General features: G+C 35.5%; 1 protein-coding gene across 1 annotated transcript; it reads left to right on the forward strand.

Moving 5' to 3' along the window:
• On the forward strand, window positions 1-8,706 carry emei (transmembrane protein 161-like emei). Its single transcript, XM_028313940.1, has 9 exons — window positions 1-250; window positions 338-703; window positions 1,764-1,843; window positions 1,995-2,210; window positions 3,396-3,512; window positions 3,780-3,920; window positions 4,418-4,592; window positions 5,390-5,605; window positions 8,689-8,706. The coding sequence occupies exons 1-9, from the start codon at window positions 248-250 to the stop codon at window positions 8,704-8,706; spliced, it is 1,332 nt and encodes a 443-aa protein (XP_028169741.1). The 5' UTR covers window positions 1-247.
• The last annotated feature ends 9,035 nt before the right edge of the window (window positions 8,707-17,741 follow it).

The following is a 17,741-nucleotide window of genomic DNA, read 5'->3' on the forward strand; positions in this document are numbered from 1 at the left end:
TTAAAAGTTCCCAACTTTGACACAACACGTCGAGTTTCCTTGTCTTACTCACTAATTTTCATAGAGCTCTATCTCTTTCTTGCGAATCATATGATAGTTGCATTAGTGTTTCTATTGTGACGGTTAATAATATGTGGGAGGCTGGGAGAATAAATTGAGGTTATAAATTGAATCTGGAAATAAAAATAATTTAATAATAGAATATGAACGAGCTTTGCTGTAATCTGTGAATAAGATTTAGTTCAAAATGGTGTGTACATTAAATTATTAGTGTCCATTGGTGCATGCGTAATAATATTGTTGTAGATACTGTACTGTAACACAATTAACTTTTCAGGCATTACTGGGTGCCCAACTAGTTATAACACTGGTAATGGTGTCAGTGATACAGAAACTGGGAAGTAATTACTCGTTAGCCAAATGGCTGCTCTGTTCGCGAGGGTTGTACCGGTATTTGTACCCAGATAACAGTGAATTGAAGACATTGGCAGGGGTGCCTAAAGAAAAGCCGAAAGGTAAAAAGGGCGGCAAAAGTGAATCGAATGGGAAGCCAGAAACGTTTCACGTGCCCCGCAGCCTCGAGATTCAGCTGGAGACGGCCCCGGTGACGCTGCTGGATGTTCAATACTTGAGGTTTTATCCTGAATATCTATGGATAGTTGATTTCTCACTTTACACTGCTATTGTGTATATCATGTCAGAGGTAAGTTTACTATTAGATCAATCAAATGTCTATTAAATGATTAAAGAACTGTTTTCATTGATGATTAAGCAAGAGTGAATAAAGTTAATATAACAATACTCAAAATACTATTACAGTATGGTACATGTAAATAGTGTGGAATGTAAAAAATTATTGCTATGACTGTAATATTATGGGTATTATAATGAAGAATGTTCACTAATTTTGTTTTTTAGCTTTCTGTATTCTCTGTTAAAAATAAAAAATACACGTGAAAGAATTATTTCGATACGTCAATTAGTTTCCAAGATATTGAATTTTAAAAGTGCGGGCGGCGGCCGGCCCGCCATTTTATGCGCGTGACGTCATATTACAACGACTGGCTCATATTTGTATGGGTGGAATCTTGCAAACTGAATTAAGACCCACTTCCAGGCAACCGATTAAGCTGAAATTTCGCAAACACATGTGATTTGGATGACCATGCAATATTATGATGACATGGAGCTGATCTGATGATGGAGCTGGAAGGTGGCCATAGGAACTCTATAATAAAACGACTTAAATGCATCGAGTTTGGGCTCGTTCGTTTTGTATTGATGAGTATTTTAATTCTATATAGTAATATAGTAATCGGGGTCTAATGATGGAGCTGGAAGGTAATTCGCAATAAAACGACACAATCGCATCAAGTTTGGGTTTGGTTCAATTTTAATTTCTGTGATGGGTCTGGGTGTTAATATGTATAATAAGTTTGTATTTACAAAAAAAAAATTATTTAAGTATGTTTATATCCGTTTTCTAGTGAGCGGACGCTGTGAATGTACGTCACACGGGGTCACGTGACCGTCGGCGGGACTCAATATTTAAGCGAACTTTGAATGCCTATAAAATCATAACTACTGGGTATTTTTGAATGAAATAAAAACTAATGTATTTGTAAATGTAAAAGCTTAACTGTAACATAGGTTTCAAGTGATTTTGCATACCTAGTAACATTCTCAATTCTATGGAATCTAATAGGTAAATGGTACCTGTCTGAAACTATGAAATTAAATTATATTTTCTTTTGTTTTTTCAGATGTATACTTCAGTATTTCCACTGAAGGATGAATTCAACCTGAGCATGGTTTGGTGCCTTCTGGTGGTGCTGTTTTCATTGTATCCTTTTAAAATATTAACAAAATTGTTAGTCTTTGCTGACAATATTGGGGGAGGCATATGTTCAGCAGTGGACGTCCTATAGCTAAAATGATGATGATGATGATATTATTTTATTTTACAAATAACATAAACTTAACTCAGCACCCAGAAAGGTCCTTTTGTCCCTCACAAAGCAATACTTCACAAGCGAAGAGTCCATCGGTGAGCGGTCCACGTGCATCGTGGCCTTCTGCGTCTTCCTGCTGATAGCAATGATTGTGCTGATCATTGATGACTCCAATCTGGAGGTTGGAGTGGACCCAGCATATGACAGCTTCTTCGAAAATGCCTCAAAGTTCTTGGAGAACCAGGGACTGTCATCTGTGTAAGTTAGAAACATAATTCTCATAAACAAAAAAAGCCTATTTTTCTTTCTTTCTTTCAGAAGACATCACACGAGTAGGTTCTACATTTCTTCAAAGTATACATTTTAGCTTCATAAATTATACCTTGATTTTTTAGAATCCAGCAGAGATGTAAACAAACACTTTCATATACAATTACACCATAATCACTTACGTGTTCATAACATCATACACATTATTTAACAAGCCCATGAAACCAACTTTATTTTCACGTTTATACAAGTTTGAAATCAATCTTTGAAACAAATTATTTTAGCAAAATGAAAATTTGTGAGACTTGTCAAATTGACTTGACGTTTAAAATCATGTGTTATCTCCATATTGTCTATGACTTGTCTCTGACACATCAGTGCTGTAACCTGTGAGTCATAGACAATAATCTGTAAATTTAATCGATATTTCTTTAAGTATTCACTTATTCCAATTACTGATTAATTTTAAATAAAAAGTATACGATACTTTGTTAAGTTTTACATTATTGGAGATAACGTAAAATTATTTTTCTACTTTTAGTGTATACTCTTTCGGAGTCAGTTTAATTTTTAGTCGGTTTTATTTAAACGAAATTATTTTCCTTTTTTATGCAATAATGCTTACGTATTGTTCCATTGCTTATTAATAAAAGAAAAAAAATCTTCTTTTAATTGATAGCATCTTATTAATTACCTCCCTAGCGGAATAGAGAAACAAAGGACTGAGCGAGCGAGATGTCACTAGTAGCAACACTGTCAAACAGAACTTTTTGCAACTATTTGAAGTTTAATAACTTTACGGATTTTACTGTCCACAGTTTGTTTTTTGATTACATCTGTGCATACAGTTTGTTTCCTGTTCTCGAAAATTTCATAATCAGTTCACATTCAATGTTGCGACTTTGTTGCATATTTTTATTATTTTGACGATTACCCGGCGATGATACGCAAGTACTACAATAATTTCACTTCGCGATTAACGAGAGGTTTTGTCGCATCACTAGTTCACAGACTAAAAATATTTTTATGTCAGTTGGCCATGTTTGATGACATTTCTGCTGATTTCTAAAAAATTAGACTGTATGCTCTCATTCTTGCTTCACAAGCTACAATAACTTAATATAAAAAAACCATCAATAAATGTTTTTGATGAAATCTTTCCTGTATTTCCAGGGGTCCAGCTTCAAAGTTGATAATAAAGTTGTCCCTGGCTGTGTGGGCGGCAATAGTTGGCACTCTCTTCACATTCCCTGGACTGAGAGTGGCTCGGATGCACTGGGACTCACTGAGGTAATGATTATTTACTAGATAAGGCTATAATTGGATTGATCTATGTAGTAAAACTACTGAGAGTTCAGTGCCATAACAATATGGTTTAGAAAATACCTGAGTGACTGAAGACAACAGTTGCACCAGGGGTTTAAAAGACTAGTTACGTCACTGCCAGTGTAGCAAGCTGAGCACATGGGAAACTGTGTCATTGTGAAGGTTGAGAGATATTGAGCATACCATATACTTACTGCTATTTATTTAATACTGCATTTGCATCTATTTCAGATACTACGGCGACAGCAAAGTGAAAGCCCTGCTATTAAATATCAATTTCGCGATGCCATTCGTACTAACGCTGCTGTGGATCCGTCCTGTCACGAAGTACTACCTAACCGTTAGAATATTTAGTGGAATGGAGAAACCCATGTGAGTGTTTACTTTTATATGTGCTAGTGTTTCTAGTCAATTTTACTGTTAAAGTAAAATTGACTAGAAATGTGTCTTTAAGTATGTAGTGGTTAAAGAAATGGTTAAATTTTAAAGTTGAGGCGTACCCGGTACTCATCCTAATGTAATATTTAAATACAGAACACACACAAAACGTTACACCAGCTACCTCGCTCTTATTAAATGTGCGTAAGCGAGACTCATAGTACTTTGTAGTTAGACTACACACATATACACAAGACTACACAGTCTACACATAAGAAAGCGCGGTGAGAGTACACATAAAAATCTTTCATCATCATTTCAGTCACAGGACGTCCATTGCTGAACATAGGCCTCCCAATGACTTTCACATCGCACCGTTGTTAGGGCTGGTAAAAATCTTTGCTTGTGTTGATCGCCTCAACTCTCGCTGCGCGACCTATAATTATTCGATTGCGAAGATTTGTTACATTGTAGTTTTTATGCCCTTACAGTATGACAGCAGACGCGTTCGACACCGGCCGCCTGGCTCTCCTAGCAGCCACGGTGGCGCTGCGAGTGGCTCTCATGCCGCGCCAGCTGCAAGCCTACCTGGACATGGCGCAGCGCCGCCTGGACGCCGTGCGCAAGGAGGCTGGGAGGATCACCAACATCGACCTGCAGAAGAAGGTGTTATACTAGTGTCCTTACAGCATGACAGTGGCTGCCTGGCTCTCCTAGCAGCCACGGTGGCGCTGCGAGTGGCTCTCTTCGCAACATTACACCGGTCGTCTGGCCATCTAAGCAGCCACAGTGGCGCTGTGAGTGGCTCTTGTCCCTTGAAACATGATAGCAGACGCGTTCAACCAGTCGCCTGGCGCTGCTAGCAGCCATGGTGGCACTGCGAGTGGCTCTTATACTCTTGCAGGATGACAGCAGATGGGTTTGACAGCGGTCTCATGTTGCTCCTAACAGCCACGGTGGCTACCCGCATCCAGGTTTCCCGCAATCTTAACTAGATCATCAGTCCACATCGTGGGAAATCTGCCCACACTATGTCTTCAGGCCCGTGGTCGCCACTCGAGATCTTTTCTGTTCGAGTGGCCAATCAGCTCTACGAATGCGACGTCATGGGCATGGTCATAGTAGGATCACCAATGTAGATATGCGGAAGAATGAATAAATAAAATCTGATGAATAACTTATTAGAAGCTATGTTGTGATTCTGACCTATGCACATGAACACCACCGCTAAAGTAAGAAATTAAGAAATAAATAAAATAAAAAAAAACGTTTATTGCTTTTTACACATAAAAGGAATTACAAGAAATAAAATTACATTATAAGCTTAAAATAACTTATATGCTAAAAGAAAAAGCAAATGGAGGTGGCTCAACATGTGCCGCCAAGGACTACCTGCCCTAGACAGCGCTGGTTTTCAGCCACCACCATTATATAGTGTAAAATTGAAACATAACATTCTACAGGTGGCCTCAGTATTCTACTACCTCTGCGTGGTAGCTCTCCAGTACGTCTGCCCGCTCGTCATGAGCCTGTACCTCGCGCTCATGTACAAGACGCTCGGCGGCTACTCCTGGGCCGCCGTGTTCTATGACACTGTACGGAACGAGACTGAAAGCGTGGTTGTACCAGATGTAGGAGCGACGGAACAGTACCAGCTGGCGTGGGAGAATCTTAAGATGGTAAATGTTCCTATTTTACTTTGTTTTATATTTTTAGGGAAAAAAATGAATATAAAACATGCTAAAAGTAATAGAATTACAAGATTAAACTTATCGACAAAGTATTACAAAACTGCTGCAAGGGTACTATTTGCAAATAGATGAAGGGTGTGAAAAATTAATTATTTTCATTTTTTTGCTTTGACAACACTTTACCTACAACCAATGTTTCATGCATGTTGAACACGAGCTACAGTTTGTCTATAAAGTCGTGACATAAAATGAGGGCGCTTTTTTTCTTCATGTAGCAACCCTATACAATTTGACCAAATGAGTTTGATACTATAGTCTATCCAACATAGCTTGATTAGAATGACGGCTGTCAAACGAATGTGACTAGTGATGGGTATGTTTCGTACGGTTCACATAGATGTATCGATAAGTTTTCGAAAAAANTAATGATATTTATAATGGAGTTTATTTGGCTCACCTTGACTTCTTTTATTTTCATCCATTGCACAACAGCGTTCAAGTTCTTGGTTCAATTTTTACAGCCTAAGGTTGACTTAAAATCCAAAAATTTGGTATGATCCAACTCGATTACAGTACATGGTTGTAGTTTCATGCTTTGATTGAAAGCTGTGCCAAAAATAAATGTATTTATACTCCTTTAGAATGGTTTTCATTGGTACGACACAGTGATTCGAGTAGAACAAGCTAGCTGGACAATATTATTTTTTTACTTTAATGGGTTTGATACACGCATTGCTTACTTTTTGTGCAATTTAAGATTAATTAGGCTTGTTATTATAATTATTGTAGGTAGGTATGAAAAAAAAATGTTTTTTGGTAATAAAATATTTATTTCCTAAAATCAAGAGAAACAGACTAAAAAGGAAAGAAGAAACTAACTTTACAGTATAATAATAATTGGTCTTATGATGTATTAGGTGTTAAAGTATGAAATTCCCGTTTTGTTATGGAGAATTTAATGAAAATAAATTTTTCGATATAAACATTTTTGCGATTTATATGGAACAAAGAATCTCATTTTTTTAAAAATTTAGTTGGTAGACTGGGACAACATTAATGACTTGCCAAGTTGCTGTGGCCAGCANTTCGGTGAAATTATGACTTTCGATCGTATGTCCACCTATTTTTAAAATCAAACTAATGTGCGGCACAACAAAGCAATTTACATTTGCTGTGTAACCGCTGTTTGTGAGGGACGAAATATTTACGTCGCATCTCTTAGTAATTTTGGAACATTGACTATTTAATCCTTGAACGGATATTGAAGTTGAATAGCATGGAATGTTAAGTTGTCTTTGTAAGTTTTCAACCGACTTCAAAAAAAGGAGGAGGTTGCGTATGTTTGTTACGCGATAGCTCCGCCAATTATGAACCGATTTGAACAAATCTTTTTTCAGCGTATAGGTAATATCTCAAGGGTGGTCCCATTTAAATTTAATAATAAAAAAAACAACCCCCAAGGGTGGAAAATTGGGGATGAACTTTTTTATACGCAATATCTCCGCCGATTATAAACCAATTAGAACGATTACTATTTTGTTATTAAATTTTTAGCGTTTAGAGTCGCATCTCAAACTAATTTGAAAATTATAAATAACTTGAAAAAACGCTGGCTGTAACAGCGTATTACACTTGAAAATTTCGACGGGTTCATCCAGTGTCTAAGTAGCTCAGTTGGAAGAGCAGTCGCCCGGCAAGCGGAAGGTCGTGGGTTCAATTCCCGCCTTAGGCAGTTCGATTTTTTCAAGTTATTTATAATTTTCAGATAACCGGATATAGAGGTTACTTACATAGGTAAATAGTTTTAACTTCAGACACGGAAAAGTTATCCCGTTAGCCAATAATATTTTGGAAGGCTTAGGTCAGCCTAAAAGTAAAACTGAGGTGTACGCACTCCAATTTGGAGATGAGATAATATTCTGAACGCTTGGGCGAATCTTGGCTAATTGACTGAGGGACGAGTCAATCCAGAAGTTGACTAAACATTCTTGTACATGTTGTCACGTGTCTCTTACGCAAATAAATTAAAACGGGGGGCTTATCCCTCAAGGTAACTGCTCGAGGAAGCGCAGAAATAGTAATAAAAAAGAAAAATACACAAAATGATAAAATGTATATGACGGCGCGTTTCTATTTTTAATAATATTCTTTCAATTTAAACTTGATTAATTGCAAAAATAAAAGTAGTTCTATTGATTTTTCTGACACTTAGATTACTGTCATATTATGATAATTAGATTTTTTTAATTTGATTGCATGCATGTAATAATTTTGATTTTGTATTATGGTTCCAAAATAATTCTCAGTATTATTAAAATAAGCTTAGTTAAAAAATAAGTCACTAAACTAAGGAGGGACTGTGTAGTCCGCGTGGGCTTGCGAGTTGCGTCAGCGTGCGTAGTGGGGGTATAGTGGGGAGGCTGCCTTATTAGTAGCAAATCAAAGCCCGGTCGTTCAGTTGCGCTCGAGGCGTCGCGCTGAACGTAGCTCGCAATTCTACGTACTCCGTAGTCCGCAAAGTGTTCACCTATTGTTATTCTGTTTATACGAATAAACGTTTTTTGTGTGAAGTGTTTCGGGTCTTATTTATCAACGCTGCTTCCCGCCCATGGATTCGCATGAGCGTACCCACCAGCTCGGAAATCCTTCATATATAATGATATTGTTCGAAATAAAAGCATTTATGCGTTTCTGAAAATTGCCAGACACTCCAGGTATATTGCCTTCTTCCTTTTTTGGGACTCTGTTAATTTTTTTGAAAAATAAGCTACTGGCTTCATATCCCCATTTTTATCCTTCTGTTTCAACACCGCTCCTACGCCCTCGATACTAGCATCCGTGTAAATATTTATCGGTAGTTCAGGGTCAAAGATATTTAGAACTGGTTTTGAACATAGCATTTCTTTTATTTTATCAAATGATTTCTGGCATTCTGCCGTCCATAATTATGAATTTTACATCTTTTCGTAGCAAATTGTGTAACGGGTCCAAGATGATTGCACTGCGTGGTATGAATTTATGATGAAAATTTACTTTCCCCAGGAACTGACGTACATTTTTTCTTGTTTTAGGAACTGGAAAGTCCTTAACAGCTGTTAAATAATCTTTCAATGGTCTGACCGAATTGTTTTCCACTATGTGACCCAAATATTTTGCGTATGTTTTTGCAAAAGTACATTTAGAAAATTTCAATCTAANTCAAAAATATTTAAAACGAGTTACTCAAAAGTTTAGTTCCGGGCTCAGCTCGACATCAATCAACCCAAACGAAACTTACTGACAAAGAACACATTAACTTAGCTAACAATGCTTTTGGGGCGTTAGTTGGACACGAGCTAGGTAATGTTCATGCTTTTTGAAAGTAATAAATCCTTAATTTTATGTCTCGGTATTTTACTATTGAAGACCTTTCTTCTGATGTCCATATTGAGGGAGTTGTTAGAAATATATGTTCCGCCATTTTTGGCGGCGGCCATCTATCTTGGACCAATTTTCATCAAACATAGCTAAGAACATTCCCGACTAATCCACCTTTAAAAAAAAACTAGATCAAACATATAACACCCCGTCGTTTTTTCGTCGGGGGTAAAAATCAGAATGTCAACATATGACTAGTTAGCCAATAGGAATAAAATATAAACAGAATGCCACCTAACACATATTAGCCCTCTTATTGACTTCAAAGAAGAAGAATAATTCATATTTCTTAAAATATCCTATATCATAACAACACAAACAACGCCGGAAACATTTTTTTTACCAATTTTTTCGCTACATGGTAATCTTTGAGAGAAGAATTCATTAAAAATATAGGTAGGTATATACATTTTATAATAAGACTCGAGGCTTACTTGCCTCCATAGAAGCTGGCTCTGATACAAAGGAGTGTGTGAAGTTTCAGAACTGTTTTTAGACCACCAAGGCAGTTTTTCAACAACGAATGAAGTGATGGGTCCCATTTTTCCAAAAGGAAAGCCAATATAGGAACATAGAAAGGCTCGTACCTACCGGTGATTGACTCTGCGTCCGAATCCATAACATTTTGTAAATCATTCAACACTAAATTCGTCCTGTAGTTGACTGGATCCGTTTTTGACTTCTCCTCAATTATGAGATCTATTAGTTCGATTGGATTGAGTAGTAATTTGCCGTCTTTAGTTTTGTACGTCTTACTATCAACTAAGTAACAAATATATGAAATTATTGACAGTATTCCATAAAGACTTTTAATATACATAATAATTATTGTTAATTACAATAATTGTTTTATTTCAATAGATTGATAAAAAGAAAATTATTTTGATACGAGTATCTCATGTCTTTTAATGACAACTATGACAGTTTACGGACTAATAAATCAGTCGTTCATCAAAAACCATGAAGGTTGTAAAAAAATAAATTGCAGTATTTTGTAATGTTTTAATTTTGTTATAGTGTGTGTTCACACATTAAGAGAAGACTGACTTGAATCACACAGAGTGATTCTACTGACTCCTGAATGATAGAGCACCAAGTAGGTATTTTTAGTGTGTATCCCTCGTCCTTATGACTTGCTGAGCCCCACATAACCCTCATAATAAGAGAAAACTTTGACCTGAATCACACAGTGATTCCACTGACTCCTGAATGATAGAGCACCAGTTTTTTTAGTGTGTTTGCCTCGTCCTTATGACGACACACTTGCTAAGCACCACATAATCCACATAATAAGACTTTGACCTGAATCACACAGTGATTCCATTGACTCCTTAATGATAGAATAACTATTTTTTATTTGTTTTCCTCGTCTTTATGATTTGCTGAGCCCCTCATAACCCACATAAAAAGAGAAGGCTGACCTGAAACACACAGTGATTCCATTGACTCCTGAATGATAGAGCACCAGTTTTTTTAGTGTTTGCCTCGTCCTTATGACTTGCTAAGCTCCACATAATCCACATAATAAGACTTTGACCTGAATCACACAGTGATTCCATTGACTCCTGAATGATAGAAAAACTATTTTTTTTTTTCGTTTTCCTCGTCTTTATGACTTGCTAAGCCCCACTTAATCCACATAATAAGACTTTGACCTGAATCACACAGTGATTCCATTGACTCCTTAATGATAGAATAACTATTTTTTATTTGCTTTCCTCGTCTTTATGATTTGCTGAGCCCCACATAACCCACATAAAAATAGAAGGCTGACCTGAAACACACAGTGATTCCATTGACTCCTGAATGATAGAACAACTATTTTTTTTTTGTTTTCCTCGTCTTTATTACTTGCTGAGCCTCACATAATCTACATAATAAGAGAAGACTGACCTGAATCACACAGTGATTCCATTGACTCCTGAATGATAGAGCACCAGTTTTTTTTAGTGTTTCCCTCGTCCTTATGACTTGCTAAGCCCCACATAATCCACATAATAAGACTTTGACCTGAATCACACAGTGAATCCATTGACTCCTGAATGATAGAACAACATTTTTTTTATAGTGTGTTTACCTCGTCTTTATTACTTGCTGAGCCTCACATAATCCACAAAATAAGAGAAGACTGACCTGAATCACAGTGATTCCAATGACTCCCGAATGATAGATTTTGTTTGCCTCATTCTTATGACTTGCTGAGCCCCACACAACCCACTTAATAAGGAAGACTTTGATCTGAATCACACAGTGATTTCACTGACTCCTGAGTCATAGAGCACCAAGTTTATTTTTAGTGTGTTTGCCTCGTCCTTATGACTTGCTGAGCCCCACATAATAAGAGAAGACTTTGACCGGAATCGCCTGAGAAAATATATTTTTGATGAACAAGACAATTTGTAAATTAAATAAATTCTCTTGTAAGATTTGTCTTAAATCAATATCTTAAAACATATAGGATTCTGAGCGATTGCGTGGCATGTTACATCCCAAGTATAACAAATACGTAGGGATGTGGCAGTGGCGGCGTAGCATGGGTTAGCACCCGGGGCGATCCCCCCCGATTTATTTTCTTGTATTTGGTTCTACGTAGACTGTGGCTATGTGTGTGTGTGTGTTTTTTTTTTCAATACATTTAATTCAATTTTTTTTACAAAATAGAAACTTAATCATTATTATGAAAATGGCAAGTTTAAGAATAGAGCTATTGAATGCAAGATCTCTCAATACAGGTGAGGATGAACTTTATCAGTTCGCTAACTATGGCCTACTTATGCTTACTCAGCGACCCTATCATCGAACTCCTCCGACTTTTGTCGCCAACACAACTTAAAACAATTAAGTCACAGAAGCGACAAGAGACAGAGACATACTGGATGACATACAAATGATACCTTTGTTGCAGGGAAGTAATAGTGGTACATAATCGAAGCTTAAGCGACCATGGTAGAGTAGATTCGGTAGATTTTAATGTAAGAACATCCAAATTTATGAAACATTAAGTACTATACCTACACAAGAAATTTTTACAACATCAATATATCGCTCTTCGAGAAAGATTTGAAGTCGATCGCATGGAGATCAATAATGAAAAATACAGATGTAAATGTAATGGTTAAATCTCTTGATAAACTTATCAGACTTGTTTGATAGACACGCGCCAATAAAACGGAAAATTAATTCGCCGCCAAAACCATGGATTACAGACACAGTAAAACGAATGATGGAGCTACGGAATGAGGCATTACAAAGATCACAGATAAAGAAAATGCTCTAAAGAATATTAACGCCGTCTCAAAGCCTAGAGGCTGTGCTCTATAGATAGAGCACGAGAAAAAAACATGCTACAACAATGTTTTGAATAAAAACTTGGATAAATCTAAAGAACTATGGAGTAATATTAGGAAAACATCTATCAATGAAACCTCTAACACAAGTATTATCCCAGAACATATAAACTGATCCCGACATGTTTAATAAACATTTTTTGCAATTGCCGGAAAAGAGCTTACTCACTCGGAAAAAGTTAATATGACAATATGAAGTGCGAGACACAAGGTTAATTTAGACTACGCCCTGTAACTGAAGAACAAGTAAGGAAAATCATACACAACATAAAGACCAATGTTTCAGGACACGATACAATAAATATAGAAGGTTGAACATTTACATACCTCACCTGTATTGAGATATCTAGCTTTCAATGGCCTTCACAAACTGTTAAACTTGAATCCATATTTCATAATAATGATAGAGTTTCTGTTTTGTAAAAAAATGGCCTTATGACTTGCTGTACCCCGATTTTGCCTGTTCATCAACAGCCCTTTACAGTCCACTGCTGGACTATGAGCCTCCTCCACTATAGTGGAGGGATTTGCCATAATCTCCACGCTTGGCAGGCGGGTTGGAGATCGCAGTTTAAAAGATTGATGTTTTTCAGAGAGCGCTGCTGCCCGTTCTCTGTTTGATGTGTAGTCCCTAAGTCTGCCTGTTATTTTTGAGAAATGACATAGAAAATTAAATATAAAAACCATTTTTAATTATTTAGGCAATCTCACGTCACCGCTGGACAAAGGATAAGGACCCAAGGATTTCCACTACGATCGGTCCTTCGCTGTCCGCATCCAGGTAGGTACTCCGCGCGACCTTCACAACAGATAGTCCGTCCACCCAGTGGTTGCCACTCGAGAACTTTTCTGCTTCAGCAGCCATCAGATCTATGATATTATTAACCTATTATTTCTAACAAAAAAAATGTGTTGAAGAATTACCTACATGTTTCTCTCGTAATAGGTTAGTTTCTACTAGCTACTACTACATCGTCATCATCATTTCCGCCGCGAACGTCCGCTGCTGAACATAGGTCTCCCCCAATGATTTCCATGATGACCGGTTGGCAGCGGCCTGCATCCAGCGCTTTACCGCTACCTTTATGAGGTTATAAGTTCACCTTGTGGGTGGACGTCCTACCTACGCTGCGCTCTCCGATACGTGACCTTGCTGCCTTCAGTTTCTACTATTTTCTACTAAAATATATGAAAGTTATTATTCAGTTGCATAAAGAAAACCTCCAGAATTTATGCTACTCAGTCGATGGACGCAATGGTGGGCTCAGTCAACCTGAAAGGAAAAAACACTTTAAGAGGAAAAAGGTACTTGCATGCAGGTTATAAATTTCAATGAAAGGTAGACAACTTTACCAATTAATTGCATTTTAATATAAATTAAATCTATAAGATAGAAGTTATATTGGACACCACAACAGTAAAAAAACTCACAAACCATTTATTAAAGGCATTTATTTAAGAAACAAAGTCCTAGAAACTTAACAATCTCCTAAATATAGAAGTAAACGATATTATGTATATTTTAAAGATATTAAGAGTTATTAATCTTTTTGAATTAGTTATTTAATATATTATCAGTGTTATTGGGATCTGCACGTTTAGGTACTTAAATTAATTAGGATAGATACACAAAGGGAAAGTACCTACTATAATGCCATATAACTTGATTAAAAGAGTTTGTACTGCATCAGTACTGCAGTACCAGAACAAAAAAAATACAGCTAAGATACTGTTACTAAATAATTCTTCGAGCACGGTGCAAGTATATTAGCAAACTTTTTAATTACTCTTTCGCAAATGATACGACAAAAAATTCTATAGGTACTAAAAGAAATTTCCCTTTGTGTGATTTAACCTTGAGATACTACAGTGTTTTATTCGAGTAACGTTATTAAATTAAATGGAACACAATTCAGTGACATTTCAATTATTCTATTATGCAGTGGATATGCATGGGTCACTCGAGGGTTAAATATACAAACGAACAAACGAGAAAATTAAAAATTTTGTAAGTAAGCCAATTCTTGTGATACATGGAGAATTTGGGTGACCAGGTGAACGACGTACTCCATAAAACATTGGTGATACGGAAAACATTTTTTTCTCACAGTACAATGTATTTATACATTCGGAATTAATTTGTGCCGGTATGATATCGAGTTTGGGTCGGTGAAACGAGTTTACTGTTAAATTTTTGCCAACGTGTCCCTTGCTCTATATCTGTGCTTTAAGTGTCTGAGCTGACCTGAAATCGCTTAAGATGGAAAAGGTCAAATTTTCCAAAGGCACTTTTCAAAACAGAGAACTCCATTATTGTGTACCCCGTAGGGAAGGAAAATTGAGACTTAAATCACAATTGCTCAGCGTTTTAAAAAGGAGTCATGCTCCTTATTTAGATTCGAAGTCTATTTAGAAACAACGAGATCCGATGAAAGTAGCCCTTTATGGCGGATGTGCTGTGTGCTGAAATGGCGCGAAGAATATAATATGATACACGAATCCATAATTAAATATGAAGTCACGAGGGTCAGCTAGCTAGAAATTAAAATTCTTAGTACGCCAATTGTTCATAATTGGAATCAAAATGAATTGAACAAGTCAAAATTTGGAAATTATAGTGGTTCTATGTTTATTTATAATACTACTTTCTCCGTTTTTTTAAATGACTGGGACATTGCATACACTGTAATATATTATGTATTATTGCTATATTATTATCAGAGAAACAATCAATTTTGTACCTTATTATTAATCAATTATTACTATCATTTAAACCATCTTTCATTTAGGTGAATATATTGTCTATCTGTAACACTCAGTTATTTTATACATAATATACATACATCATATTAATAAAATCGTGTCAGTAAAATATACTAATAATAAATATACAATAATACATCGCACCAAATACATAATGAACTGTTGACCTTTGGCTAATATGAGCGTGGCATGGCGTTTTGGTTTAATTAGATGCTTTATAAGCATGCATTATTGAAATGACTTAGACTTATAATAATTATATTTGAATCTATAGCTATGTTTGCACAAAAAAGATGAACTTACACAGGACACTTCTATCCCACTGTGTGTATAATCAGACTTTTGACTTGTCTTTTATTGGGACTACTATCTACAAAATATTTATACTATAGGTAACTGACAACATCTCGACAAAACATTATATTACTTATGATCATATAGTGAGCGTTCATTAAATATTTTCACTCAGTTAAACGAGTATTATATGGTGTTATAATTGAATTTAATAAATAATTCTATTTTATTGTAAAATTTTACATCGCTCTGCAACATAAGTACCAACCGAAGAAAATATCTCGCATAATAAGCTTACAATCATGATAGCAGCGTCACAATACTTACACTTAATTTAAAACTACATCTACTCAGGTCACATTTTGTGTTTTTGGTTTCCTTAATTTCGTAATTATTACAGCAACACTTCGACTGCTTATTTATAATTTTGCCAATTAACATTTCGAGTGTTTACGACATGCAGTTTCATTTAAAGTGACAATTTTTGACCGACCCTAACTATAAATAATGCATCAAATGAAATAAAAAAATATTATAAAGTGATGCAATAACACATTTTTCAATAAGTGATCATAATAATATCTTACAAAAATATGGTGAAATCCTTGATTCATTATTATATTTTGCCATATTATGTTTGGATAAATTAGAATACATACTAGGATGTTCAATTACTTTGAAAGATTAAATCATATTGTAAACGTAATTTTAATTAACTTTAAAAATATGCTACATGCCCCTCTAAACTGTTTCGGTGATTACACGTTATAATGATTAGGGGTATGTATACATATTAGTCGAATTACTTATATCCAGCACCTGTTATATAAATAAAATAGTATACATATTTGAAACTAATCATCGGTAAATTTTTATAACTTAAATTAACATACAATAAATTTTATACACATTAGTACTATATATTAATTAATGCACAAACGATACAGATTCACAAACCCGCGTATTTATTATTTCATTAAATATACCAAACTTGTTGTTGTTGATTAAAAATGGTAAGTACGACCCTTAGTTTAGATTTTTTATTATTGCCATTTTTCCGTTTATGTCAGAATTGAAAAGGAGAAATTACATAAAATATTATGATAATAACAAGATGACGTATGTATTCGTATGTTTGAAAGTTCTAACTATTCGCGTATGGTTCATTATAAGTCACAACTAACTTCTACACAGCTAAATTATAGGTCATTATTAAATTAATAAATTCAGGTAAAATTAAAAACGTTTAGTCTCAGAATATAAAGTTACCGGTAAGGAAATCAGAACTGTCACAAAGTCACACGTTGCCTGACAATACGCTAAAACTTAGGCGGCGTGCGCCCGCACCCAACAACAGCGCTGGAGTAACAGGCACCGGTCTGGTTACTGAATTAAAGTTTAATTAATATAAAGATTATTTCATTACGAACACGGTGGTATGTAAACCAGTGAAAAGTAAAAAAAAACAATTTTTAGACAACCCATGAGCAATATATTTATTGACATTGTATAAAAATACTTTTCATCCATTAACCAACAAGTCACACGCATACGCTGCTCAGATCATACATACGAGTACATATTCTACGGTGCGGGTACACGCGCGCGTTTTATCGGAGACCCTAAAAACTGCAAGTTTGCACACAGCTGCTGTGCTACGTGTTTTAGAAACTCTTGGTTATTTCAAGTGTAGCAGTAACGCCATATAAATGTCATCCGGCAACCATAAAATGTGAAGTTTCCCAGCATGCCCATGAATTATTATGTATTTTAAATAAAAACTATTATAATATACCTATTCACAAGCCTTAGATATAGAAAATATTGAAAATTCTCTATAGGTCATCACGTTAATTTATGGCTATCACTTTAATAATATTGATAGAATAGGTATTTCCATGATATAATTTTGGAAATAATGTGCAATACGTGGCATACTGGTTCCTTTTTAACGCAAGGTCCTTTTTCATAATCGTGATATTCGTGACATTACAATGTATGTACAATATTATATAAAACCCGTCATTTTGTTTTTCATTTTCGTTTGTCGTTATCGCTCTTGATAATAGGCCACTATTTAGTGTGACAACCGGGTTGTTATTTATTTATAAGGTGTTAATAGAAGCCTTGTAATGATATTGACATTATATACATATCTTTGGAAATATCTAGTCATAATATATTTTTTACATTAGATTTTAATTTTCATTTTTTTACTTAAGTGCAATAAATGCATACAACCGCTCTCTAATACAGGTGCTCTACCCAATCTGTGAATCGCCATTGGTGGTATAACTAAAGGA

The sequence above is a fragment of the Ostrinia furnacalis genome, unplaced genomic scaffold (assembly GCF_004193835.3).
Source record: "Ostrinia furnacalis isolate ACB-3 unplaced genomic scaffold, ASM419383v2 OfSCF4444, whole genome shotgun sequence".
Lineage (NCBI taxonomy): Eukaryota > Metazoa > Arthropoda > Insecta > Lepidoptera > Crambidae > Ostrinia > Ostrinia furnacalis.